The sequence below is a fragment of the Athalia rosae genome, chromosome 3 (genome assembly GCF_917208135.1).
Source record: "Athalia rosae chromosome 3, iyAthRosa1.1, whole genome shotgun sequence".
NCBI lineage: Eukaryota > Metazoa > Arthropoda > Insecta > Hymenoptera > Athaliidae > Athalia > Athalia rosae.
This window is the reverse complement of record NC_064028.1, coordinates 14,993,495-15,018,753: the sequence shown is the minus strand read 5'-3', so window position 1 is coordinate 15,018,753 and position 25,259 is coordinate 14,993,495. Positions and strand designations below refer to the sequence as shown.

The 25,259-nt window shown below is 38.6% G+C and overlaps 6 protein-coding genes across 16 annotated transcripts; 4 read left to right on the top strand and 2 right to left on the bottom strand.

Annotated features, from left to right (window-relative positions):
- The first annotated feature begins 182 nt into the window (after positions 1 to 182).
- LOC105691890 lies at positions 183 to 2,498 on the top strand. 2 transcript variants are annotated; one of them, XM_048652024.1, is made up of 3 exons: positions 183 to 322; positions 454 to 607; positions 810 to 2,498. In XM_048652024.1, the coding sequence occupies exons 2-3, from the start codon at positions 524 to 526 to the stop codon at positions 1,407 to 1,409; spliced, it is 684 nt and encodes a 227-aa protein (XP_048507981.1). In that variant the 5' UTR covers positions 183 to 322; positions 454 to 523; the 3' UTR covers positions 1,410 to 2,498. The 2 variants fall into 2 exon arrangements, with proteins under 2 accessions (XP_048507981.1, XP_012266111.2); XM_012410688.3 differs by lacking the exon at positions 183 to 322 and having other exon boundaries at positions 403 to 607.
- A 455-nt stretch (positions 2,499 to 2,953) lies between these two features.
- LOC105691977 (methyltransferase-like protein 25B) lies at positions 2,954 to 5,571 on the top strand. 5 transcript variants are annotated; one of them, XM_048652004.1, is made up of 8 exons: positions 2,954 to 3,091; positions 3,624 to 3,733; positions 3,826 to 4,111; positions 4,188 to 4,336; positions 4,444 to 4,740; positions 4,828 to 4,981; positions 5,061 to 5,170; positions 5,255 to 5,571. In XM_048652004.1, exons 1-8 carry the CDS (start codon positions 3,059 to 3,061, stop codon positions 5,535 to 5,537), a joined length of 1,422 nt encoding a protein of 473 aa, XP_048507961.1. In that variant the 5' UTR covers positions 2,954 to 3,058; the 3' UTR covers positions 5,538 to 5,571. The 5 variants fall into 5 exon arrangements, with proteins under 5 accessions (XP_048507961.1, XP_020711435.2, XP_048507962.1 ...); XM_020855776.2 differs by having other exon boundaries at positions 3,624 to 3,742; XM_048652005.1 differs by lacking the exon at positions 2,954 to 3,091 and adding an exon at positions 3,113 to 3,481 and having other exon boundaries at positions 3,624 to 3,742; positions 5,236 to 5,377.
- Positions 5,572 to 5,723: 152 nt separating this feature from the next.
- LOC105691809 (testis-specific serine/threonine-protein kinase 3-like) lies at positions 5,724 to 7,397 on the top strand. The gene is made up of 4 exons (XM_048652019.1): positions 5,724 to 6,243; positions 6,348 to 6,732; positions 6,800 to 7,085; positions 7,214 to 7,397. Exons 1-4 carry the CDS (start codon positions 6,079 to 6,081, stop codon positions 7,344 to 7,346), a joined length of 969 nt encoding a protein of 322 aa, XP_048507976.1. The 5' UTR covers positions 5,724 to 6,078; the 3' UTR covers positions 7,347 to 7,397.
- A 6-nt stretch (positions 7,398 to 7,403) lies between these two features.
- On the bottom strand, positions 7,404 to 9,086 carry LOC105691978 (YEATS domain-containing protein 4). The gene is made up of 4 exons (XM_012410831.3): positions 8,576 to 9,086; positions 8,202 to 8,483; positions 7,853 to 8,033; positions 7,404 to 7,769 (listed from the first exon to the last, which is right to left on the bottom strand). The coding sequence occupies exons 1-4, from the start codon at positions 8,621 to 8,623 to the stop codon at positions 7,597 to 7,599; spliced, it is 684 nt and encodes a 227-aa protein (XP_012266254.1). The 5' UTR covers positions 8,624 to 9,086; the 3' UTR covers positions 7,404 to 7,596.
- A 208-nt stretch (positions 9,087 to 9,294) lies between these two features.
- Positions 9,295 to 14,157, top strand: LOC105691906 (pyruvate dehydrogenase phosphatase regulatory subunit, mitochondrial). 6 transcript variants are annotated; one of them, XM_020855719.2, is made up of 15 exons: positions 9,309 to 9,765; positions 9,886 to 10,184; positions 10,383 to 10,595; positions 10,670 to 10,833; positions 10,902 to 11,065; positions 11,142 to 11,325; positions 11,409 to 11,614; positions 11,700 to 12,015; positions 12,074 to 12,231; positions 12,316 to 12,464; positions 12,533 to 12,740; positions 12,845 to 12,934; positions 13,329 to 13,508; positions 13,584 to 13,784; positions 13,869 to 14,157. In XM_020855719.2, exons 2-15 carry the CDS (start codon positions 9,934 to 9,936, stop codon positions 14,079 to 14,081), a joined length of 2,697 nt encoding a protein of 898 aa, XP_020711378.2. In that variant the 5' UTR covers positions 9,309 to 9,765; positions 9,886 to 9,933; the 3' UTR covers positions 14,082 to 14,157. The 6 variants fall into 6 exon arrangements, with proteins under 6 accessions (XP_020711379.2, XP_020711378.2, XP_048507943.1 ...); XM_048651986.1 differs by having other exon boundaries at positions 9,309 to 9,885; positions 10,025 to 10,184; XM_048651989.1 differs by having other exon boundaries at positions 9,315 to 9,765; positions 10,025 to 10,184.
- A 512-nt stretch (positions 14,158 to 14,669) lies between these two features.
- LOC105691905 (CCR4-NOT transcription complex subunit 1) lies at positions 14,670 to 25,087 on the bottom strand. Its single transcript, XM_012410717.3, has 13 exons — positions 24,687 to 25,087; positions 23,434 to 23,646; positions 22,842 to 23,276; positions 22,456 to 22,752; positions 19,260 to 22,337; positions 18,911 to 19,153; positions 18,418 to 18,834; positions 17,833 to 18,099; positions 17,518 to 17,735; positions 17,218 to 17,424; positions 16,977 to 17,103; positions 15,363 to 16,891; positions 14,670 to 15,278 (listed from the first exon to the last, which is right to left on the bottom strand). Exons 1-13 carry the CDS (start codon positions 24,786 to 24,788, stop codon positions 15,200 to 15,202), a joined length of 7,212 nt encoding a protein of 2,403 aa, XP_012266140.2. The 5' UTR covers positions 24,789 to 25,087; the 3' UTR covers positions 14,670 to 15,199.
- Positions 25,088 to 25,259: the final 172 nt, after the last annotated feature.

Here is a 25,259-nt window from a genome sequence, read left to right as displayed (position 1 = left end):
GTCAAACCACTGTCCAAAAGGGTAATTAGTATGGAAATAAATTATCCTATAATAGAGTATTCGCTTTTTTATTTCTCGAGTTACTAACAAATCTATCGAAAATTTTTAATCAACTCAACTATTTACCTCGTTCATATTACTTATAAATTAATCGTATGACCTATTCGCCATTTTAGAACTGTCAAAAGCCTGGTTTCCCGATTCCCGTGTTCCGTTCTTACGTACTATCAATTGTATTGATGTTCCGTTTACGTTTTTAATTGCCAAAATTATTTATTTACTTATTGCTAATCACATGTTTAATAACAAAGCATCGTCAATAGTGAGTTGCAAATGATATAAAATTCATTAGGAATGCTGCATAGCTTGTGAAAGTTGGCTTTTGTTCAAACTTTCTAGGGCTTGGTCAATATTATTTGCCCTGATATTATTTGGTTATTTTTCAATTGACAGGTGCACATTGTTGTGCATTGTTCCAATTAGTTTATTTTGATTGATCATCAATTATTACATGTAATAAATAATGGCAACTGACGCCGAGGAGTCGGATACCGACGAAAGGCCTACTAAACGATTGCGCCTTGGTAACAACGACCGAATAAGAATGGCAAGTATTATAATTTACTGTTCAACTTTCAACCTCTCACTGCTTTTTAATTAAACTTCATATAATATATTGCAACCATCTACCAATGATAGATTAGATACTTTATATAAATGTTACCATTGATTTTTCTTTAATGTTTCTAAGTGTCGAAAACACCTGTTGTTATTACCTGTTGAATGAAATCAATTCTCTTTATCATCAGGATCAACAGCGGCTTGAAAGCGGCGAAAACTCTGAAACAAATTCTACTAAAGAAGAAGAGGAAAGGATGGAGATTGAACGCAGAGCAAGAGAGAGACTGAAGAAATGGCAAGCCAGACATGTGGCAAAAGGGTTTATGGACAACACCATAAATCATGTCTTGGAGGACGATGTAGCTGCTCCATCATTTGGAGCAATGCACTCACGAGATCACTTACGAACCAATGATATGGAAGACCGAGCTGTAACAATGGCAATTAGGAATCATGGCCTGGTACAGCCGTCTAATTTTTTACCTGATCCAGACCCACCTAGCTCATCGGATAATCTCATAAATAATTACTGGATAGGAGAAAGAGAAATGCAGCTTCGTTGTACATGTCCTCTAAATGTTGAGCAGAATAGAAGAGTTGACGATGTCACAGGATTGATAACGTCATCTGAACAAGCATTTGGCAGATCTAAACCTGATGAGGGCCATGACTGTTGGATTGGCGATAAAGGGGATGAGAATAATCAGCAGCAAGACTTTCTTGAACGAGCTGTAGCAGAAGCAATCAAGAAGAAAGGGCTGAGTGCACTCAGTGTTGATTATGGTTGAAACAACCCCAGCATGGGATCTGAGAAACGTATGTTTCACTGTTACTATACCTAGGCTTATTTAATTTCTGTCTACCTCGGAGGTCGACTGCGTATATCAAATGTTTTATGACTTGAGTGCAATTATTAATGAATTTATATCTGCAGTTTATAATTCAGATATAGCAACTCTGGTATTCATAGTTGCTCATCCACACTCTACTCATATCATATAAATCCATAATAATTATCATCATCTTGTTCTATGCTGCAGCATTAGTACTGATTGAATAATTTATAATTGACTTCAAAGTAATTTGTTAAATTTATAGATTTATTGAAAAATTATACAAGTATTTCAAGTCCTGTAGCATTTTTTGAATTTTTTTTATAATACTGCAGTTGATTAAATTATCAAAATATAAAATTACTTTATATGCTATACATATGTATAAGGATTCCAATAGCCTATATCTAGAATACGTTAGCTCCAATGGTCCCAATGCTAACAAAGTTTTTGGGAATGAATTAATAATAACAGAACAAATACGGTTTAAAGGCAATAACATTCTATTGAATCAAATCAATAGCCATACTTGTATTCGTTACTGCCCCTAATTATTCCTTTAATACAAATTAGTCTTGATTTATAAGTGATATACGTTATGCAATATTTAGTCCTATATTTATACGAAAAAAAGTTATTATTAGCTTTGCAGTCATATTTTTGAAGCTCTACTTAGATAAATTTCTGCCACATAGATATATTAAAAATAATGCTTCAGAGGGAAACACATCGTAATTTATACATGCTATATTTATGTAAGATACATATTGTATAAGGCATAATCTATCAAACATGACTATAACTCTACTTACAAATACGAGATTATATCGTACAGAACTTGATCAAAAATTAATTTACGTTCAATAATTTTGTTCATAAAATAAGAAATCTATTTAAACTAGTTTGACAAAATAAATACAAGTAATGTGTTTTATAGCACTATAAGAATTGAGTTGTGTCTGCGGAAAAGTGAGAATGTGACTAAAATTAGATGAGAGAACTGTATCTGCTTTTATAATTAATAAAATATAGATATAAGCTAAACTTGCATTATCTGAAGGTTTCACATTGCCCTTCTAAAGCTATCAGGAAAGATGTAAGTTTCCAAGATCAAAATACAGAGTCACTGCCTTGTCATTATTCTGTTTTTTCCCCTCATTTTTACTGAATGTTCTTCAATTTTCTGATTCATTCTTAATTAATTACTCGATTGCCTCTATCTCTTAGATTTATTGTAAGATTTTTTCGATTATTTTTCATTTGTGTCGCCCCTGGGCAGGTGCGGGTCCCCAAAATCCTTGATCGGCCCTGCTTTCTTGGCCACGCCTCATTCTCTTGGCCGCGCCCAAGATAACTTACATGTTGCGTTGACTCACGGAATTTTTGTGAACTATTTTTCGAGTTTTCATGCCCCTTAACGTCAGGCCATGTAATGCGGGTCGGAAATGTAATGCGGGTGTGCATATCATAAGGCGCCCGCAGCACCTACAGTTGGGCAATTCGTAATTGTTGACACGTGCGTTGACTGATAGTTATCATGCGACGACGTGTATAATGTTTTATCATCAGTCAACGATGCGGGGTTACATATTACGTTGCATATTATGAGGTGCATTCAACAGGCTATGGCAGATGGGGTAATTAGAAAATTAATTAAAAAATTGGAAAAAATGGGGAAAAAGGGAAAAATTAGAAAAAAATTGGAAATAAATCCGGAATGGTGTTAATTTGGTTGCATTTCAACGGGTGCCTCCAGGGACAAGAGAAGATACGCTTTTCAATTATTGAATTGATAATTTGAACCTGACGCTCTTGCTGTAGAAAGAGAGAATCTATCATCTTACTATGTCCCTTTTCAAAGATTATGCGTGACCCATATACCTCGTGCTTTTCACAAATGGCAAATGGACTGTTCACAGAAAAGGAACACCTGCTCCTGTCAAACTTGCGAGCGCGTTAGAGAAAAAATTCGCAGAATATTCTGTGTTTTAGATATTTACGGATGGCTGCTCGATGCGTATATCGTGGTTCGTAACGTGTTTGATAGAAACTGAGATCATAATCGTGACAATACTGTGACAAGACAAATCTAAGCAAACATACATAGAATTCAATGGAAAAATCAAAATGTTCAAGAATATATCCTGAACAATTTCGTTCTCTTAACAGGACTTCTACAAAGATGATTTATGGGATAGGCTACCGAACAGTTGGAAAAAGTTCTTTGAGAATACTACACCAGAAGAATTGGGATCCTGGATCCTGAACGAACATCCAAGGTCCTCACGGTGATTATTATTCGACTATCTTCACCGTCTATGGTTCTTTCTTACATGTCCCTCAAACCAATTTTTTTTGTTCTATTTTACAGCAAAACTCGAGTATGGCCTTTGTCGCTACAAGCACTTCGCCATGTCATTAGACTATTGGAAATAGATAGAGATCAGCAAAGCACTGTATCATTGGAATGCGAAAATGCTAATTACAAAATGAAAGGGAGCCTTAATCGCTCTTGTTCATCTGGAACAACAATATGCAGTGGAGAGACAAATATGGATTTGCTCATTGACAATTCAAAAAGTCATCAGAAATTACAAAAAATGTTTGTTAAACACATGAAACCAAAAAAAACACACGAAATTGATATAATGGCTACGGTAATCACATACTAATGAAACTAGTTATTACAAAATGTAATAATGTAAATTCATTAATAATTTATTCAAATTATAGATTGTTGCCGAGTGTGCGGCATCAGCACATTCTGAATGTGTGCTTGATGTTGGAGCAGGAATGGGTCACCTCGCTCGGATGCTTGCTTACAGACATGATATGTGCGTTACTTGTGTGGAGCAACAGCCAGTGCTGTCAGAACGTGCACGGTAGGGAAGACACTTCATGAGATTATCTGAGATTATCTGATCACTAATATATTGAGAAGGTTTTGCAGAAACGTGAGTGTGAAATTAAATCTTGGTAATAATTTTAGGAATTTAGATTTGCGGTATGAATCAATGGTTCTAAAGCATCTATCCATCTCGCAGGGACAAAAACCTCATCACATATCGTTGAAAATTGAGAGAGATTCAGGTTCAAGATTACTAGATGAACTAAATCAGGTGTTCAAAGACAATTTTCAATTGAACCCAAAATTGTCAGGATTTGGTTTGATTGGTTTACATCCGTGTGGAGACCTGGCTGCGACATTACTGCACTCTTACACAGAGTCTGACTGTGCAAAGTTTATTTGTATAGCTGCATGCTGCTACATGAAGCTTACAATCGGGTATAAAACTTAAAATGGTTGTATTTAATCTTATCCAGCATTCCATTCCAATCACAAATCTGATTTTGGCCGATCTGTCTGCTTCAGAGAAAAACCTGGAGTCTTGCAAGGCTATCCTTTGAGCAAATTTTTAGGAACATTGAAAGTCAACATATTCTCATATGCTGCCTTGGAAGTTTCCTGTCACGCGGTCGAAAATCATTGTCATAAATTGAAATCAGCTGAATGCTGGGAGTTGAAGGTAAAATATTTCAACCGACACAAGTACATGTGGTAAAATGAAATAGTTCTTTGTGAGCTAATTAGACCGACTCTTTCAGGTACACGCCTATCGAGCTGTACTAGAAAGTTTGCTAGTTAAAAAAAACCCCACTTTGCGTCATGGAAAATTGAAGAGTGTGAAACTAAAACAGGATATGACATTCAGAGAGTGAGTTACTCGGCCCATATGAGTTTCCTAATTGCCAAAATAATAATTGGATCCATTAAACCTAGTTGAATTTTTTGTTGTTAGCTACTGTGTAGCAGCTACTAAGAATCTTCCTCAAGAGTATTGTCCAGACAACATGACGGAGACTAGTAGTTCTGAAGTTACTGCATACTTGGATCATTGGGAACGAGTCGTGATATTTACCTCCATTCGAATGATGTTAGCCCCGCTTGTGGAGAGCGTTGTTTTGTTGGATAGATTTTTATACCTGTCAGAAAAAATGCTCTCACCTAAATTAAAAGCTGTATTCGACCCTGCAATATCACCACGAAATTTTATCTTGACATCTGTTAAAATAGAAGTGTAATATTTTTCTATAGAATAAACGGTTATTATCATTACGCCTATGCAACTCTAGACATTTCAAAGATAGAAGACTAGTGTGAATACGTTTGAAAACTGTTACGGGTCAGAAGAGTCGATGCATTCAATTGTTAATGTGCGACTTTTCACAAAATGCATATTCTCCTAGTGGATTTGAGGTTGAAGCCTTCTGTAACATTTCTAGCAAAACGAAATTCATAATGTATTAACTTTTTCGTGAGAGTTTCACATTTTTACTCCACTGAATCTTCCAATAAGAAAAATTTAAGTACTCAAGCTAGATTGCAAACTGCGACTTAATACGGTGTCTGCAAAAGGTCAGTTAAAATATTGAGCTCAGAGTAGGACTTGTACCTTTTGTAATTCGAATAAAGACCTAAATGAAATCATAATTCGTTCTTTTTTTACTCTTTGTGTAGTTAGAGATCTCAGCTGGATGACTTGGACATTGCTTCGGTAATTGATGAAACATTCTAACTGGAGTTTTATCCAAAATCGGTTCTAAAGATCTTCATTGACTAATAATGTTACGTTGTATGAGAGGCAAACCAAATGATGGGCTCTCACTCAAAATACCTTCCCATCGCTCTACCTCTTACTTGGATCCTGATTCTGCCACTGCCCTGCTACAAGATGAGGGCTACACATTTGGGCAGACTATTGGCGAAGGCTCGTATTGCAAGGTCAAAGTATGTGTGTAAAAAAAATGATTGGGATTACAAAGATATGAAATCGTCCTAATCCAACCTTTTTCAGAATTTTTTTGGAAAATTAAAGTTTTCTCGTTTTCAAGGTAGTATATAGATTAACCAAAGGCAACCAGATTCGGAAAATTGCTTGCAAGATTATCAACAAGTACAAAGCCTCCAGTGACTTTGTTGCCAAGTTTTTACCACGGGAACTGTTTCTAGTACGTGGATTAAGGCATCCAAATATAGTTGCAGTATTGGATGTACTAAATACTCCACAGCACGTTTACTTATTCATGGATCTCTGTGAAAAAGGTGATCTACTAGAACACATTCGTGCAAAAGGTGCTCTGGCTGAATCTCGATCTAGACATTTTTTTAGACAGATTGTATCCGCTGTTCAACATTTGCATTCATTGGACATTGCCCACAGAGATTTAAAATGCGAAAATATATTACTAGCAACAGAAGATCAAGTCAAAATTGCTGGTAATTTATAATTCACCTAAATTACTTTGCTATCTTCATTCAATTTCATCACTGAACACATTTATAGATTTTGGGTTTGCAAGATGGTGTCACAATGACAAAGGTCATAGAATACTGTCAGAGACATTTTGTGGCAGTGCAGCTTATGCAGCACCAGAGATTCTTCAGGGGACAATGTATAATCCAAAGATGTATGATTCTTGGTCACTGGGCTGTATTTTGTTTATTATGTTGACGGCATCAATGCCATTTGATGACGCCAGTATTCCTAAGATGATGAAAGCTCAAACAAATAGACAAATCAACTTTCCTGACAAAATAGATATTGGGTCAGCTGTCTGTCAGTTAATATTGTAAGCATTTTCTGTTCAATTCAATAATATTAATCGGATCGATACAATAGACAGAGATATAGTGTGTCAGTATTCATTCAAACTCAGGTAATACGCATTTATTGATGGATTCTGATTTTTATTATTAGACATCTTTTGGAACCAGATGTGACACGTCGAGCAACCGTGAGACAAATTACGAGATCCCATTGGTTACGACATCCACCCAACAAAGTATTATGCGACTCTGTGGACAGAGCCATTGATTCGTTGTTGAAGTAATAATCATTTATAAATCTGAATAGTTTTGTCTCCTATACCAGCAATTGAGAAGTGATGTAAAAGTATTAACCTAATTTTTATAAGATTTTTTATACAACGATATACAGATTTTATACAAAGAATTTGATGTCTTTATTTTTGTTGTTGCTTAATGATACTGAGATGGTTTGTATAATAAACAAATTTATTATTTAATCGAGATAATAATCAGTTATTGGGTAGTTGTTAGTAAGTCTTATAATAATTATCATCAACTAATACCCAGGCCTCCATCTGTCTTGGATATTTTGGCAATTTCTTCTTTGAACTTAGCAATTGTTTCTTTTGCCAATGTTAGTTTCTCCTTCAGATCAGTCACTTCGCCTCTAATTTTATTTTTTGCATCAACAATCGCTGTTAATGTTGACTGCTTCTTTGCTTCAACTATAGGATATTGAAGAATAATGGAATTGATAATAAATAAAGTTTTTCGAGAAGAAATCACTTTCTCAAATTAATTAACTTACAATCATTGTCATGACGCCAAACGCCAAGTGTCATGGGTCTGGATGAGCTCAATAAATGCTGCATCAAGGCAGTTGGATCTTGAAACACTATCTCCTCGTAAAATTCAGATACCAAACTTTTTTTGCCTAACTGTATTTCCGGCGTGGATTGAAAGAGTTTTAGTATATGGTAAATTGTCACCTAGAAACAAAGACGAATTTTATGGAAAGTGAAAGATATAATTTTCAATGTGATCATTGATCCGATCTCAAGGCTGTTAAATATAAAAATAAAACTAAGGTTATTCAATTTTTTTAGTCTTGGGCATTAAGCATAACAATGATTTTTCAAATTCAATGTGTGACATACCGGCCGCTCGTTAGGATCGTGGAAATAAATCTTTATGACAATTTCAAACTCTCCCCATCCCGTTTCTGTCAGCTCATAAGGTGGTTTAGTAACAATTCGGTTTGGATTGTTGTAGCTTTCATGTAGCTTGAAATGGACCTTTTTCACATAGGTGGACATATCCTCATTATTGTATGGCTTGACGTAGACAGTCCATTGATGCGTATGACCATCTTCCTCCCGCTTTTTACCAAAGTAACGAGCCACATTACCATAGACTATCGGTTTTATTATAACAAGGCCCTGCAAAATCCACACGTAGTTGATTTAATTCAAGAATCCAGTAGATTAGTATTGCAACATTCTAAAATGAGGTTAGCATATCGAATTCGTACCTTTACTCGACCTCCTGAGTCGGGCCCAAATTCACTAGCTGCTGACATAACTGTATGCTACTATTGTCATTTTTCTCTTGTACACAAACTATTGTTCCTAATTTAATTGCCACAAGCAATTCGTGATAAGTATCAAAAGTCACAATCTACAGGCTAGGGTTGTTTTCACTCTCGAAAACAGTTGGGAAATATGTTAAGGTGCAATTTCATACTGACGCTTGACGCAGATTTTTAAGCGTCAAATGTAGTCACGAGGTATTATTTCGACAGAAGAGCCATCGAAATTACATATGGATAATCATGATCATCATCTGTGATCATAATCACAGATTAATTCCCATTTTTTCAAATTTTTCATTCAATCATTCAATTAGCTCATCTCACCAAGGCCCTGAAGATGCACAATGGTATGTAACTAGTTACACCTTCCCAGATTTATTCCCAATTTTTTCCTGATTTTTTCCAATTTTTTCCGATTTTTTCTGATTTTTTTTAGATTTTTAAAACTATCTTTCATTAGTGCCGCCCCTGGGTAGTGTGGGTTCTTGAACGGCCCTATTTTTAGGCTCCGCCTCTAAAGGGTAACTCGACCAGTTGTCAGAATACAGCTAGTGCCATGTGGCGGAATTTTTATGAACTAAAATCCCAGGTTTCTTGCCCCTTGACGTCACGAAAATTCCGCCACATAGCGCTAGTTGTATTCCGACAACCGGTCACGTATCCCTTTAGGTGCGGAGCCTAAAAATAGGGCCGTACAATTAATTTCAAGGACCCGCACTACCCAGGGCGGCACAAATGAAAGATAATTTTTTAAAATCTAAAAAACAGAAAAAATCGGAATAAATTGGAAAAAATTAGGGATGGTGTAACTTTGGTTGCATCCATAATGTATCTTCAGGGCCTTGGAGAGATGAGCTAATTGAATAATTGAATAAAAAATTAAAAAAAATGGGAATAATCTATGATTATGATCACAGATGATGATCATGATTATTCATATGTAATTTCGATGGCTCTTCTGTCGAAATAATACCTCGTGACTACATTTGACGCTTAAAAATCTGCGTCAAGCGTCAGTATGAAATTGCACCTTAACGGATTTTTGAGTGAAGTGTTGTGATCGGCTCCCAGGCTCCCACCAATTTCGTCTGGTGCTGGACCAGATGTTTTCACAATTGACAGATAAAAAGGTTATGTCTATTTTCCGAATATTTGATACGACTGTTAATGCACAACATGAATTAATCAGACTGTGTTCAAATATTTTCATCAATTAATATCAATTGATAATTATATGAACAAACAAACAGGTGTGAAGACAAATAATGATAGACACTATCTAGATTATTCACTGAAATATGTGGCGTCAATCAAAGTTGTATTCTGGAAGGTCTCGACTCCCGAAATTCAACTCAATTTGGAGCAATCATCGAGAAATCAACGTTACAGCTGTCAAGCTCGATGAAAAGGACGATGAAACTCTTACTGCGGTCCCTCCGAAAGAAACTCGGGTCGTTATTTGCGGCGGGGGTGTTGTGGGAGCTGCCGTTGCTTATCATCTCGCCCAGATGGGATGGGGACCCCAAACAATTCTCGTTGAAGGCGGAAGGTTGAAATACAAACACTTAATTCAAATAGTCTAGTATGAATTTAGGAAGAGATATTGATGACGAAACAATAGTTTGATTTAGCATATCATTGCCTATCGGCATGCCTCATACTCTAGTGAATATTGCTATTTGAGATTTAGTCTTTGACACCACAACTTTAATGAAAATCTCATGGTACAAATATGTGAATTACTCAGGTTGGGTGGAGGTACAACATGGCACTCATCTGGCTTGATTGGAGCATTTAAGCCAAGTCTTGCTCAGTCAAAATTAGCACAAAATAGTATTGCATTATATAAAGCTTTGGAGAAAAATGGGCGATCTACAGGATGGAAACAGTGCGGCAGTCTTTCGCTGGCACGTACAAGAGATCGCATGACAGTATTTCGCCGAATGAAAGCTCAGTCTGTGTGAGTTCTCAAATTTTACATATGCCATTGAATCAAATTAGTGAAAGAAATGAATCACTATCTAAATTTTGCAGCTCGTGGAATATAGAATGCGAACTGATCTCTCCAGAAGATATTAAAAATTTATGTCCTTTACTGAGAGTAGATGATCTAACTGGTGGTTTATGGATTCCTGGAGACGGCGTTGGGGATCCGTATGAAACTTGTCTCTCACTCATTGCTGAGGCGAGAGAAAAAGGTATGAAGACCTTATCGTTAGGTAGCATGTACTGAGACGATGGCCGACAGGGTTTTTTTGACTTCCAGGTGTACGAGTATATGAAAATTGCAAAGTGACTCATATACTCAACCAGAATAATGCCATCGAAGCTGTAGAAACGACGCGTGGCATGGTTGAATGTCAATTTTTTGTTAACTGTGCTGGATTTTGGGCACGAAGCGTTGGGAAACTAAGCGAGCCTTTTGTGAAAGTAAGTGTCAGCTTGTAGTATTACATTGGATGAGAACAAGTTTGTAGTATTATTAATGAAAACTTTTCGATTCTAGGTGCCTCTACATCCAGTAGAACATTATTACCTCCACACTAAGCGACTGCCAAATTTAGACCCGATGCTTCCTGTTATCCGTGACTTAGATGGGTATACTTATTTTCGAGAAAACAATGGACGATTATTGGCGGGTGGATTTGAGCCTGTTGCTAAACCGGCTTTTGAAAATGGAATAATACCTGGTCAGCTCAGATTCAATGCACCTGAAGTTTTGAATGTTGATTTGAACAAAATTACGTCAAGTATTTCTTGCTTCATTTTTCAGGCAACGCAACCGAAAGATTCTTACCTGAAGATTGGGATCATTTTCACGTATTACTGGAACAAATGCTTCACAGAGTACCCAGCCTAGGGAATGCCAGACTGGAAAGATTGTGTAACGGACCTGAAGCATTCTCACCTGACTGTAAATGGATCGTAGGAGAGGCTCCCGAAATTCAAAATTATTATATTGCCGCTGGAATGAAAACGGCAAGTCTACATTGAATTTTGACTATCGTTACAGTATTTTCTAGTAGCACTATTTCGTGTGACCAAACGTAATTATTAAAAACAGGTTGGCATATCAGCTGCGGGTGGTATTGGTCAGGCAACTGCGGAGTTGATCGTAAATGGTTCGACATCACTCGATATGTATGAACTGGATGTTTCACGTTTTCTCGGGCTACACAACAACCGTAAGTTCCTACGAGATCGCGTCAAAGAAGTTCCTGGAATGCATTACGCGTTACAATACCCTCAACACGAATTCCAAACTGGTAGAAATCTGAGAATGTCTCCAATATATCCAAAGTTAAGAGAAGCCGGTGCTGTCTTTGGGCAAGTAATGGGATACGAACGCCCAACGTGGTTTCAACCAGCAGATGATAATGGTAAAAACCCTCGGCCCCATCCGAGTGAATGGGAAATAAACCATCCATTTCTTTCTAGACATAGACCCGATCGATGGATCTCGAAAATACAAGATTGCGTACACAAACACATTCGGTAAACCAGCCTGGTTTGATTACGTTGCAAAAGAGTATGCGGCTTGTCGTGAAACGGTTGGGCTGAGCGATTACTCTTCCTTCACTAAAATAGACTTATGGGTACGCATAGAGATTTTCTATTTACCGTTCCTCCATTTACTGTATTCAGTTTATTTATACCCGTTAAATTTTTTGAACTCATAGTCAAATGGTACGGAAGTAGTTGACCTGCTTCAGTATCTTTGTTCCAACGATGTGGACGTACCCGTTGGAAGCATTATTCATACTGGAATGCAAAATCATCTGGGCGGTTATGAAAATGATTGCAGTTTAGCCAGAATTGCCGTGAATCAGTGAGTACCACTGAAATCTTGATGGTAGTAAATTTGAGTATCCATCCTTTCACTTTTATTATTTGCAGCTACATGATGATTGCACCGACCATCCAACAAACACGTTGCAAGAATTGGATTCGCCGTCATTTACCCTCCGATGGATCTGTTGCTGTATCAGATGTCACCTCGGCGTACACAGCTATCTGCATCATGGGCCCTGCCACCAGATCGCTATTGTCAGAACTGACCGATACCGATCTGAACCCAAAAAACTTTCCATTCTTCACTTTTAAGGTACTAATTTATTATTCTTTTAAACTCAGAGATCATTTCATGACATATGTGTATAATATCAATGTCCTTGATTATTCATCTACTCGATCATCAATTCTGTTCAGGAACTTGATGTTGGTTTAGCAAATGGTATACGGGCAATGAATCTCACCCACACCGGAGAGCTTGGGTATGTCCTATATATTCCAAATGAGGTGAGTGTAAAAGTCACAAGTCGCTGGTATCAATATTGTTTTAGTTTCGTACTTCTAACTAGTACTTTTATTTGATTGTCCTCCCAGTATATTTCCTACCACATGCAACGCGGATATTCTCCTTTGCGATGTCCCTCGCATAATCTTGTAGATCCTGAAACTAACACATGGTAATGTTATGTTCTTATCAAATTAGACTAGGACTTCAGATAGTTTTAGTTTGTTAAATAGAGAATAGTAACGAATAGACACGTATGTAGGTATAAAGATATGACCGATACAAACCTCTCACTACCTTGGCTTCGTATCGTACGACAGTTTTCCCATTTCCGCAATGTGCTCAAGTGTACAAAAATTGGAATATGAAAAACTGAACATTCATCTATTTCACTAGTTTGCGCTACATGTCTATACAAGGCTCATAGAAGCAGGAGAGAAATACGGAATAACGCATGCCGGATATTACGCTACACGCGCTCTACGCGTCGAAAAATTTTATGCTTTCTGGGGTCAAGATTTGGATACTTTTACGACTCCACTTGAATGCGGTAGAGCTTGGCGTGTTAAATTTGACGTGAGTGAGCATATTGCTATCAAAGTAAACTATAATGAACATTTTTTGATATCAAACTTGTTTTGAATTTGACAGAAAAGTGTCGATTTCATCGGCAGGGATGCTCTACTGAAACAAAGAGAAGACGGTGTTCAAAGAAAGTACGTTCAATTGCTAGTGAACGATCATGATCCTGATATCGATCCCTGGTGTTGGGGCGGAGAGCCCATCTACAGGGATGGTAAATATTGTGGTATGACTACGACGACTGGATATGGTTATACATTCAAGAAACAGGTATAGTTGACAATAGATAAAATTATGAGAGTAACCGCGTGGAAGATGGATTTCCTACAACGTCGTTACTTTCACACATTACAGGTTTGTCTTGGCTTTGTTCAAAACTTGGATGAGAATGGAAAAACTCAAGAGGTGACTAACGAGTATGTTATCTCTGGAGACTACGAAGTAGATGTTGCAGGTATTAGATATCACGCAAAGTGCCACTTGCACAGTCCAAATCTCCCAACCAAATTTCCAGATCAAGAAAGAGATTCATACCACGCCACACGTGGCTTACAAAACTCGTATTGAATTTCACCTTCTCATATCACTGGCTGTATAAATAATGTATATAACACATATTAATAAATTATTTAATACTAATTTATACCATAGGATTTGTATCATATGATTTCATTGGGTGAAACGTTGGCTGAAATCGTTAAAAAATAATTGCTGAGTATAATAATTTCATACACTAGGTTTATCAATGAAATTAATCAAATTTATTAGTCTATAGAGTCATAATTATGCTACAAATAAATCTGTCTAGTCTGTTAGAACCACAAACGAGTATAAAATCATGCGAAAATAGAAGCTACATAAATTGAAGAAAAAAATTAAAAAAAAAAACAAAAAAAAAAGTATACTAATCAAATAGCAGAATTTGGTTACAAAAGAGAAGGTATGTTTATTCAGTTTGAACCGTTCCATAGACATTTTTCAGGACTGTTTAGTAACATAAATACATAAATCACTCATTAGAGTATGCAATTGAAACATGTATCGATAGATAAATGGTACCTAACTAAAAACCTTGCTTCCTCCCAATGCGTTGTTGACATGGTACAAATTTACGATTAATATAAGTATAGATACACACGAGTAATTTTGCACCAATTAAGTATTAAACTTCTTTTTATCAGTTCATCAGGTGGTACATTTTTAATACTAATGAAGAACACAAGAAAAAAAAAATTTCTTTTATATTTTATGCTACTGAACACCATTATTACACATTTCAGCCATTCAAGTTCTCACGACTGTGTCCTGCATCATAATTATTTGTTCATAATGCGGTAGATACGAAACAAACCTTTACAATCACCATCCAAAATAAACAGTTTTTGTGTGGATGAATGTTTTCTTTTTTCTTCTGTTTTTTATGTTGCTTATCCGTTTGGTGCAACAATAAGTTTATTAAAATATCGACATTTCAATTATTATCTCACTTACACTAGTTTTTTTTGTTGTTTTTTTAAATTGTTACAATCACTAAAACGATTATTTAATATTGTTCACCAAGAAAATTGTGTAAATCCCCAAATTATAGTACATCTACTCGTAGTTTAACAACTTTTTACACTCGATTCTCTTCTCATTCACGAATTTACTGTACACAAATGAATGATGATAAATGAAACGTTTCATCACTCCGGGATCTCTGGCTCGGGCGGTGGCTGAACTTGTTTCTGTACCATACACGATCGAGCCACCGATTCGAACAATCTGTAACAAACGAAGAAAAAAATATTTGAAATAATTTGCTCGAGGCGCGGACTGTGAATTCCAGCAAAGTAAAAAAAAACTTACTTTTCGATTTCCGGTGCACAGTGAACGAATTCATGCTTCCAGAAGTTGTACGTAGGATTTTTGATGAGTTCGATGAATGTGATCAGGAGTCCCCAAGGATGAGGTCTGTTGACGATCAGTCTTTCAAGAAGGACTCTGGTTATTTGTTCTTGAATAGCTTCGGTGTTAGCTTCGGCGAACAAGTATAATAGCGTGCAGCTGAAGTAGTGCGTGTGACTATTAGGATAACGCAACTGATTGGCGATTGCATTTAAGAATAGGTATCGTCCTTCTGTGTCCAGATCGACAGCTAAATTTTGGAATATATCCATATGGGCAGCATGAGCTATGGTCGACATATTTGGAGTGTGTCCTTTGCTACGAATGAATGATATAGCTTGTGTTCCGACGTATAGAACAAGGGCGTTCATCAGTTGAATGTTATAGCGCATTCCTGCTTCCTGCGAGACTTGTAAATTGCTACGCAATCCAGAAAGGAAAGTCACAGGTGCCCGCGCCTTTAGGTAAGAATCTAATTCTTTTTTGAAACTAAGTGGTTGTATCATCGAAGCAAAATTTGACAGAACTCTTGGTGCGAGAACGATCTCTTGTAACATGTCCACTTTCAAATTAGGCGTAAAGGGATCGGGCAGTCGCATATTTCTCGGAAAAGCGCTGAGTATTAGGTTTCTCATTTGAATACAATTCGGGGGTATAACGTCGCAGAATCCGTAGTGATAGTCACATAAAAATTCAGGGAAGTCATGTAGCAACACCAGCAGTACACGTAGCGTACCTTTGTAAAGCAGAGTGACCGGTTTGGCTAACTCGGCATTGCGAAGATAAGGAGCTAAGTACTTGAAAAGATCGATAAGCAGTTGAGCGTACATGCCCCAGCATTTTTGTTGAGGAGTAATGGCGAGCATACGTCCAATGAAGACTCGATGCGAAACCAACTCTAACCAGGCGTAACAAAATCCTGATGCTTTTGCTGGGCGTAGTATATGAAGAGTGTGGCAAAAGGCGGTAAGAACTTGGTAATTAACGGCTTCAAGTACTGGTTCTGGAGCACATAATTCCAAGAACAGCATTACGAATATTCTGTGATAAGGAAGCTGCTGGAAATCAGTTCCTCGCATCTCATGATCTTGCAAAAGAACTCCCGCTACGATACCAAGAACCTTATTTAGAAGGTTTATTTTCGTGTGCGTATTGGCAGTATCTCCCGAATGTTTTACCAGGAGTGCAACGAGACGCACGAAAGCATCTAAGGTATGGAAACATTTGGCACGTACAACGGAAGGCGCGGCATTTGGTTCTCCCAATGCTCTGTAACATAAGTCGACGCACATTTGCGTGCTGAGTTTGAAGAATCTCGTGATTAGATCATCGGTCTTTAAAATCCCATGAATGTTCATCTGATGAACAAACATTCCGAATGCCTTCGTCGGATCACGAGCATGTGTCGGATTATGGTGCATGGATACCCATTCCCGTAACAAGTATTCCGTTTTTTCCATTAAGCCAGGAGGGTCATCGAAGTCACGCGCCTGTGCAAACAAGGATTATCGTGTAAATTCAAGGCTGCGGAGTAAACTTAACGACCTCAAAAGATAATTAGCCAAATCTACGCACCCGCACTTGCAGAATTCCGGAGTGAATGTGAGCGGTAGGTCCGGCAGGGGCTCTGTCGGCCAGTACGGCTGGATCATGATTCGCGCGCAATGATTCAATTAAACTTGTGAGCCTGAATAGAGAAATTCTGCACAAAAATACATAATACATCAATTTTGAGATTGAAATAGATCAGGAAGCTTGCCGATGAGCTTTCAAGATTGTCTGTCAGAAAATCAAGTTGAATAAAATTTACACTCACCCTTCGGGTGGCGCTCGATGATGTGCCATTCTGGCTAGAATCTCTATCGTATGGAACAAGTCAGATTCGGTAACATGAGTAGTTTGTCGCTCGTCGATGAGATAGAGTTGTATCAATTGCATGGCAAACGCTGTAGCCATGGCTGCACCGGCGTCCATTGCCTGAGCCAAAGCAAAGTCAAACTGTGGGAGACTCAATAGATGAGACCTGGAAAACGATATTTATTTTAGCAGTTCTTAATTTATTTGTGAAATTGAATAATATTAAAAAACTACCGCCAAACGTAGGAATGGTTTTTACCTGATCAGACAATCCACAGCTTCGAAATTGTAACGAAACTCTTCTCTGCATTCCGTAAGACATCGTGTGACATGTTTGTTTGTCCATTGCATGCCATAAGCACGCGGATCTTGAAGGCACTTGAGTATTCGTAAATGTAATTCTCTGTATCTCAGCATTACTTCTCCGTCGTTTATTCCCGTTGAAATACTCGGACCATCCAGCAAACCTTCTACAGCCTGAGTGAAAAAAACATTTATCCGTAACATTCGGTGGCGATTATAAACGGAGGAATGCTGTAGCACTGAATGTAAATTCATTGCATGAAAAACTCACTTTTTTCAGTAGCGCCATAGCAGCACCGGTATCTCTAGACCTCCTAGTAAGTATGATGGACTCAAGGAGAGTATGTAACGCAGCATGTTGGGGTGGAGGAACTCCAGGTCCCATCGCAGCTAAAAGTAGTTCAACTTCTGTAGCGAGTTTTTCTAGCATCGCACCCACTTCGTCATTGTTCACGGCTGCCGCATATGCGGCGACTTGTTGGGCTGTAGGAACTGCGACTGCAGGATTCGCTGCGAATGGCGTTACCGCAGCAGGCTCCTTTAATATTTGAAATAAAGAAAGAAATGTCAGAAATATTTTCCTTGTCTTTTCTCTAGTCATCTATTGAAAACAAAATTAGTGCGTGGCCTGTCAGTGTTGTTTAGGTGTCTAATAATCGGGGAATGGGGGTGTTTCACCTTTAATTTTACCAAGTCGAGGTGCCATGCTGGAAGGAGTTCAGCCAGAGTGACTTTGTAAAAAGAAGAAGGTGGACGCTTACTGTTTCATATATCCCTCACTACACATTGGTATACAATTTTATGAAACATGCATGATTCAACGTTAACATTGGATAAAATATTTCAAATGACTTACAGTAATTGGTTTGGGGATAAAGAGAGCCTGGGTGTCACGTTCGGAAAGAGGTAAGAACCCTGGAATGTTCCTGGCAAATTCTTCGTAAACAGCCATCTGCTGTGGGGTAACGCCTCCGACCTTCAGTCTTATTTGTTCAGGCATTCGCTCAGCCTGATATTTGGCTAAGGGATCACAATACCTCCTTCCTTCTTGCCTGGCAATTTTACGTAGTTCGATTTCGTTCAACAGTCGCTTATCCATTTCAGGAATCGCTTTTTCAATCGCTGTTTTTTGGACAAATGCACATGCAAGTTCCATGTTATCAGCGGCAACGATAGTAGCAGCCTGTTCGGCGAGTTCCTTTTGCTGAGGTGTGGTGCCCATTAGAGCAGCGACGAAAGATTGTTTCAAATTTGTACTGATCGATGCGAGTACCTGAAATCGAGAGTGAATTAAATTGACACATTATATCATACCAAAGATTTTTTCAGTAGTAATTTGTGAAACACACCTGATCACGACAAGTTATCATGGCCATTCCGGCAGTAAGGTTGCGCACCATGTGACGAGCAGCGGTTCGCATTCTGATTTCTTCTGGGTCCAAAGCAAAATCTTTACGAACTATCTGTTCGCTGGTGGTCAAGGCTATTTTAATAGATCTATCTACAACAGGATGAATCCATTCTTGGATTGCACGTTCAACAGCGGACCTCACAAACTGCTTGAGATGTGGATGTGCTTGGAACAGCGGTAGCTAAGCAGAAAGGATTAACGTTCGATATGAAAGAAAAATGACAACAAAAACAAAAGCAAAAAAAAAGTTGGGAAAAGTTGTATCCAAAATTGTTCGATATATTTACCTGATTGTTAATTGTGATGTGTTGGGAAATATTGGCGATGCCAGTTACCGATATATCCATGTAATTGAAACGTGGTTCTGGCGGACTTGTGGGCAGCGATGGCGTTGTATTAACAGGTGGTGCCTGTTGTTGCGGGATCATAGTTCCAGTCGTTGCAGGTCTAACTAATTCTTCAGGGGGTGGTTGTGGGGGCAGTGGGTTTCCTACAGGTTCTGGTTTTTTGTTCGGGTGAGATAATTGGTATTCCAAGTTTCTTAACTTTTCAGGATCTTTCAAATAGATGGCTGGCTTGAGCTCAGCGACATCGATGCTCAGGTTTTTGCAAAGCACTTCAATTTCGAATTTAAGATTAAGTTTGAGGTCAGGCTCTTGATGCAATTCTGCTAGAACGTTCATTATCGCCATGGTCCAAGGATTAGGGGGACGAAAAACCCGACTCTTAGCACAACTTTCCAACACTTTAGCAACAAATGGTACCACATATAGAAGTTCTTGCTGACCTTTGTGGTAAGCCTCGACAAGTAGACTTTTCAAATCTATGTCTATGTGAAAAATCGGATTATTTCTTCCTAGCGTGAGCATCCCCAGCCAATGACCCAAGTTTTTCAACAAAGAACGGTCAGAAAAATTGGCTATCCCTTTGTCACTTCGTAGCAGTACTTTAATATTCCTGAAAGTTTCTCTGGTTACCATTTTGTTAACTTCTGGGACTTTCAAGCAGTCGAGGAAGTTCGAGTAAAGTGTGTGGAAATTTAATTCAATGCTAGCACGTTTCATTACTAAATACTGGGCCATCCAGGGCCAGTATTCTTCCGTGACAATATCTCGAATCTCATCACATTTTTGTTGTAAATTATTCTGACTCAAATTGTTGAAGATGAATGCAGTTTTGTCTTGTAGGCTTTCTGGTGGCGATGTTATTTTTTCTTCTTTATCCGTTGCAACGAGTAGAGTGTCTATATTTGTAGCATTAGCAATGGATGGTCTAGCCGATAGTGATGTAGTGGGTGTCGTAGATGGCTTAGCTTGGGTAGTCGTTGTAGTGACAGTTGTTGTTGTAATAGTTTTATAGGGGATTGTAGCCGGTGCTAGCATAGCTGCTAAGGTCTTTGGAAGAACTTGACCCTGAGGTCTGGTAGGAGGTTCTTGACCTTGCAGGCCATATTCCACATACTCTATAAGATGTGGTGGAAACTCGCTGAAATGTTGGATCGCTCTGACGTGTTCGCAGTATTTCTGATACTCTTTGAGCCGACTTTTGAATCGATCGAGAGCGGCGATTCCGAAGTAATACATTTTACTACCCTCTGGCTTTCTCAAGGCATCAAGTACGCAACGTAGTGCTAGTCCTAATGCGACGTAAGTATTAACTAGTCCTCTCTCGATAATACCTCCGAATAATTGAGCGGTTATGTGTAATTCCTTATCGGGATACTGCGGGAAGAAACGATATTCTTCAAACAAGTTGCGTAGCATACAGTTGAACACCTCGCGTTCTCTTTTGCTGCCGGAATCCTGGAACTTCTTGAGCATTTCAAGGACTTCATCGATCGAAAGAGTGGGGTGGGGCGGATGATTGTAAATACGTTGAAAATAGCTATTTGCTTCATCTTCGATTTCCTTTGACACATTCTGCGTCATATCTGGAAAGAGATTTGAGGTCTCGGGTAATCTGGCTTTCTCAATGCCACTGGGTGGGCCAAGACGACTCAGGCCTCCTATCGTGGTGCCACCTGGTACAACCGATGGTCCTTGTGTACCAACAGGTCCGGAATGAAGTTGTGAGGAAAGTGGCATCAGAGGAAAAGGGCTGGGTGAAGGACCCATTAATCGTGACGGGGAACCAGGAGCAGATACCAAAGGTCCAAGTGCTCCTGGGAGATTGAAGGCAGAACTGCTAGGTGGTCCAAGACTTGAACCCAAGCCCATAGAAGCTAAACTTGAACTTAGATTTCCGAGAGGATCAACTTGCGAGGAGGAGAATAGCTGTCCTCCCAAAGTTGCAGGATTGAATGGCTCTAGTCCTCTGTGTCTATGAACAGGTGGCGGTCTGCTTAGGCTTGCTTTGCTTAGCATCAAATTGCAGTTCTGAACCATTGTCATGATTGCATCGGAACATTCTTGAGAAACGCTTCCAGCGCAGACTTGCAGGCAGGCAAGAATTGTAGTTAGCGTCTCTTGAGGGAGTTGAGTGGCTTTTGGAGCTGAAGGATCCTCTTTCATCGCAGGTCCCATGACTTGGGGACATCTTCGTTGCAAGAATTTTACACAAGCGGCTACAAATAATTCTCCATGATCCCTGATTTTGTCCGTCAGCCACTTTTCCAATTTTAAATATTCTCTTCTGGAGGCTAGACATGCGAGATCAATAACAAATGGGAAGGACTGTGCATTCAGAAGCATTGAAAGAGCTTTCAGATCCTGAGCAACATCCAAGATTCGTGATAATCTTGTTTGATCGTATTCTCCACGTAGGTACCATTCCGCCATAGCGTGCATTATTATTGGTTTAATGGCGACGCTGTTTGCGTGCCAAGCGTGATGTAGAATCACCGCAGAATTAGGATGATTTCCAAGAAAAATTGGCATCAACGTGCTGAGCAACTCTTGTCGCAGTATCGTTATCGGTGGATTAATCTGAAGTAAAGCCAGAACAAGGACATCTGGACAATGTTGTATAGGCCATTTGAAAATTTCTTGAACAGCACTGTAGAGGCCCCGCTCGGCCATGTGTAAAAGGAGCTCGACTACATTAAGAGATCTCCATGTTCCCGCTTCCTTACTGTCACCTTCTGGGGCAGCCTTGAGCACATCGACAGTTACGGAATGATAGGGGAAATCAGCAAAACAAAATATATCTGGATTTTTAAGAACTTGCTGAATCAGGGAGAATTGGCCCTCAACATTGTCCCAGTGGCGGTAAAATAATTCTACAGGAAACATATCCAGTGGGTATCCTAAGTGTTGAAGTCCTAGACGCAGACCTGTCATCAATAGATTCAATCCCGGTCTGTCTTTGATAATGAATTCAGCATGATCAAGTTTCACGATTATTTCATTCCATGATAACGTGGATTGCTGAAAGTGAAGGGAAGGTCCGTAGTTATAAAACCAGACATACGGCAATTTCATATCACACATAAGATTCTTGATTATTTGGACGATACACGCCTTTATAGTAAACACAATTACTCACCAGGTCTTTCAATGTTTGAACAAAAACTTCGACATTCCATGTCGTAGGTGTGCTGCCGTCTGATGATTTATCTTTATTGGAATCTTGATTAGCGGCAGAACTGCCCCAGAATGACTGTAAACCACCTGCATTGTCCAAGCCCGAACACGTACGTGCCATAAGTGATAAAACCCGAGCAGCTGCTGTGGGTGTAATTTCTCGGGCGCCCAGACCAGCCAACGCTGAACGACATTCATCGACGCTGCTGGTGAAGCTGTATCCGAGCTCCATAATCATCTCCACAAGTCCACTGCCGTCCTGAAAATCAAAAATTAATCCATGAACTTCCACTTTATCTTCATAAAGCTAAAGGCAATAAGAATACATGTAATTATTTGATAATTTACCATTGCATTGGAGGCCATGTTTAACTCGATGGTAGATTGCAGAATTTCCCCGTCGCCTGGATACAAGAGTGGTGCTAGCACCACCGGTACCAGCTCACGGGGAAAGTCACGCCGTAGATTCTTGAGAAATTTTTCCTTTGCTTCAACAGGCAAACCAAACTGATTAGGTTCGTGAAATGCCTGTGAGAGGATGAGGTGTAAGACCTCCGGTGAGGAATCGTGTAAGCCTCCTTCGTGGTGTTTATTACTTATTTCAGAGTTAATGTAATTCCTTATTAGATCTGGTAACTGCTTTTTTATGTGTTCCAAAGCCAAGCTCTGAATATCTGGGTTTTCAGAATGCAATAGTGCAATGGCAAATGCAACTTCTTGTATAGAAGTTAACTTCACAACCTTGCGAAGATTTACAAAAAATTTAGGAGTGGGGTTCAAGCTCTGAAATCAAAAAAACAAACGAAAATCCGTTACATTCTCTTCTCAAAGCTTCATAATGAATTATTGTTGATTTTATTTTGGCGCTATTTATTAATGTTGAGGTATTTAATAAATGAGCAGCTGCTTATTGATTAGTTTGTTTCAAACGTGGACTTACTTTTTGCTGATGTAAGGGACGATCGATAGCGTAGCAAAGGTTTGAAATAAGGGAGGGTTTGCTGAGTAGATTGATACACTCTTGGGCGAGCAACTGGGTTTGATAATAGTCTTTAGCGTTGGGTTCTGGATGCTCTCCTGTTGAGAAGTCGACATGCGAGAACAAACAGCGCAGCAAGTGTCTGTCCGCCTCCAGACCCTTCCACTGCACCAACTATTCAAAGGACAGAATATACTTAGCATATGGATTAAGTTTCCGTCAAAATACTCAGTTATTAGGAGTAATTAATATTGATTATGAAGCTTGAACCAAAATGAGGACAATTAATATTAATGAAACCACATGCAAGTTGAATGCATAAAAAATAAAGAATTGGCGGGAGTATCTGACTTTCACCTTTCATCAATGAAAAATTATAGCTTAATCTCTCTGGTATAAGGAACCATATTTCATCATCCTATCAAATACTGTTAGAGTTTAGATGAGTCTTTGCGTTCGACTTAATGACGGAATATAGGATAACGTATATCTTGCAAGTTTCAGAAAACTTTTCAACTTGACCCATTTACAGTTATAACAGACTTGACAAAATTCATCGGTTTTCTAGAGTCATTTTGTCCTCCGTTATGATACATATTCTCACACTACTTTATTTTGAATAAATAAACCAACACAAGTATTAAAAAAATATCAGGTCAATGTGAAACATTTGTGTGAGCACAAGGTCAGGGAAAAACGAAAAAAAGAAACTAGGCAGCACATATTAGTGTACCAATCAACGGAGCAAAGAAATTCAAATTAGAATAGAGATAAAAATCATTTGAATGGGCCTTATTAACAAATAATTCAACAAGCTATGCCAGAACATCGGATGGTTGTAGCTTTTCAGTCAGATATCTCCTGAGCTACATCGGCATCAACTTGCTGACTGTTTTATCTTGCATGTTCTGTGAATCATGACGGATATAATTATGAGAAAGTTCGTGCGCGAAAATGCGAAAGCAATCCGTTTTTTTTGTATGTCTTATTCCGTTCAAAAGTATGGAAATATAGTGCGAAAAGAATTTCGATAAAAGGGGTCATCATTGAATCGAAAGAAAAATGCTTAGCAAGCATATTGCGTTGGTTGAGTACGTCACGACCTGACGAGTACGGGTTAGATGCGGGCGCGTAGGAAGTAAAGGGAGTAAGAGAGACGGCTATAGAGATGGAGAGAGTGTAGAGTAGGTTGTTAAAATAATACTTTTACTCACAACTGATATCTCCTGAGCGCTTTCTCGAAAATTTTTCTTGTTTAAATTGGCAACCAAATAACTGATTTGTGACAAAGTAAAAGACAACGAGTCCAGGTTCATAGTTCCATGAATACGACCTCGAAAGCTTCAAACACGTTTGAAGCTTTCTTCGGTATCCACGAATTGCTGCCCCGGATTCTCTCCTTGTTAAAAGCATGAAAACTACATTGGTACAGTCCTACGACCAACATCGGGATTATTATTTTTAAATACAATTTCAGATCAACGTCATGGCGAGACACACTAAAATAAAACAGGAGAAACTTAATACCACTCGGAAATCACACCACACTCCACTTGTCTCTTTTTTCACTCCCAATATCTTCTCGTTAGCTGGCTCGGTTGTTCATCACCACAGATTTCACCCTTCTCCGCTATAGGCGCTGCATCCACCCGTCAGCTTAGCTTAACCGTTATAACGACGCCTCCACATCCCCTGAATTTTGATTGACCGATGCAAACTAAAATTGAAAACCTGGCCAATGAAAAAAGGTCGAATCCGATCCAATGACCAATAGAATTAATTCTCTC

Bases quoted from the DNA above. Each gene is read 5' to 3' on its own strand.
- LOC105691890 (XM_048652024.1), top strand. From the start codon at position 524: ATGGCAACTGACGCCGAGGAGTCGGATACCGACGAAAGGCCTACTAAA. The intron at 608-809 runs GCAAGTATTATA...CTTTATCATCAG, and splicing joins ACAACGACCGAATAAGAATG to GATCAACAGCGGCTTGAAAG.
- LOC105691977 (XM_012410830.3), top strand. From the start codon at position 3,359: ATGGACTGTTCACAGAAAAGGAACACCTGCTCCTGTCAAACTTGCGAG. The intron at 3,743-3,825 runs GTGATTATTATT...TCTATTTTACAG, and splicing joins GAACATCCAAGGTCCTCACG to CAAAACTCGAGTATGGCCTT. The intron at 5,171-5,254 runs GTGAGTTACTCG...TTTTGTTGTTAG, and splicing joins CAGGATATGACATTCAGAGA to CTACTGTGTAGCAGCTACTA.
- LOC105691809 (XM_048652019.1), top strand. From the start codon at position 6,079: ATGTTACGTTGTATGAGAGGCAAACCAAATGATGGGCTCTCACTCAAA. The intron at 6,244-6,347 runs GTATGTGTGTAA...CTCGTTTTCAAG, and splicing joins GCTCGTATTGCAAGGTCAAA to GTAGTATATAGATTAACCAA. The intron at 7,086-7,213 runs GTAAGCATTTTC...TTTTATTATTAG, and splicing joins GCTGTCTGTCAGTTAATATT to ACATCTTTTGGAACCAGATG.
- LOC105691978 (XM_012410831.3), bottom strand. From the start codon at position 8,623: ATGTCAGCAGCTAGTGAATTTGGGCCCGACTCAGGAGGTCGAGTAAAG. The intron at 8,484-8,575 runs GTACGAATTCGA...TGGATTTTGCAG, and splicing joins ACTCAGGAGGTCGAGTAAAG to GGCCTTGTTATAATAAAACC. The intron at 7,770-7,852 runs GTAAGTTAATTA...AATATCCTATAG, and splicing joins TTGGCGTCATGACAATGATT to TTGAAGCAAAGAAGCAGTCA.
- LOC105691906 (XM_020855719.2), top strand. From the start codon at position 9,934: ATGTGGCGTCAATCAAAGTTGTATTCTGGAAGGTCTCGACTCCCGAAA. The intron at 12,232-12,315 runs GTACGCATAGAG...TTGAACTCATAG, and splicing joins TCACTAAAATAGACTTATGG to TCAAATGGTACGGAAGTAGT. The intron at 12,935-13,328 runs GTGAGTGTAAAA...CTATTTCACTAG, and splicing joins TCCTATATATTCCAAATGAG to TTTGCGCTACATGTCTATAC.
- LOC105691905 (XM_012410717.3), bottom strand. From the start codon at position 24,788: ATGAACCTGGACTCGTTGTCTTTTACTTTGTCACAAATCAGTTATTTG. The intron at 22,338-22,455 runs GTGAGTAATTGT...CTTCACTTTCAG, and splicing joins TTCAAACATTGAAAGACCTG to CAATCCACGTTATCATGGAA. The intron at 15,279-15,362 runs GTAAGTTTTTTT...CGTTTGTTACAG, and splicing joins TGTGCACCGGAAATCGAAAA to ATTGTTCGAATCGGTGGCTC.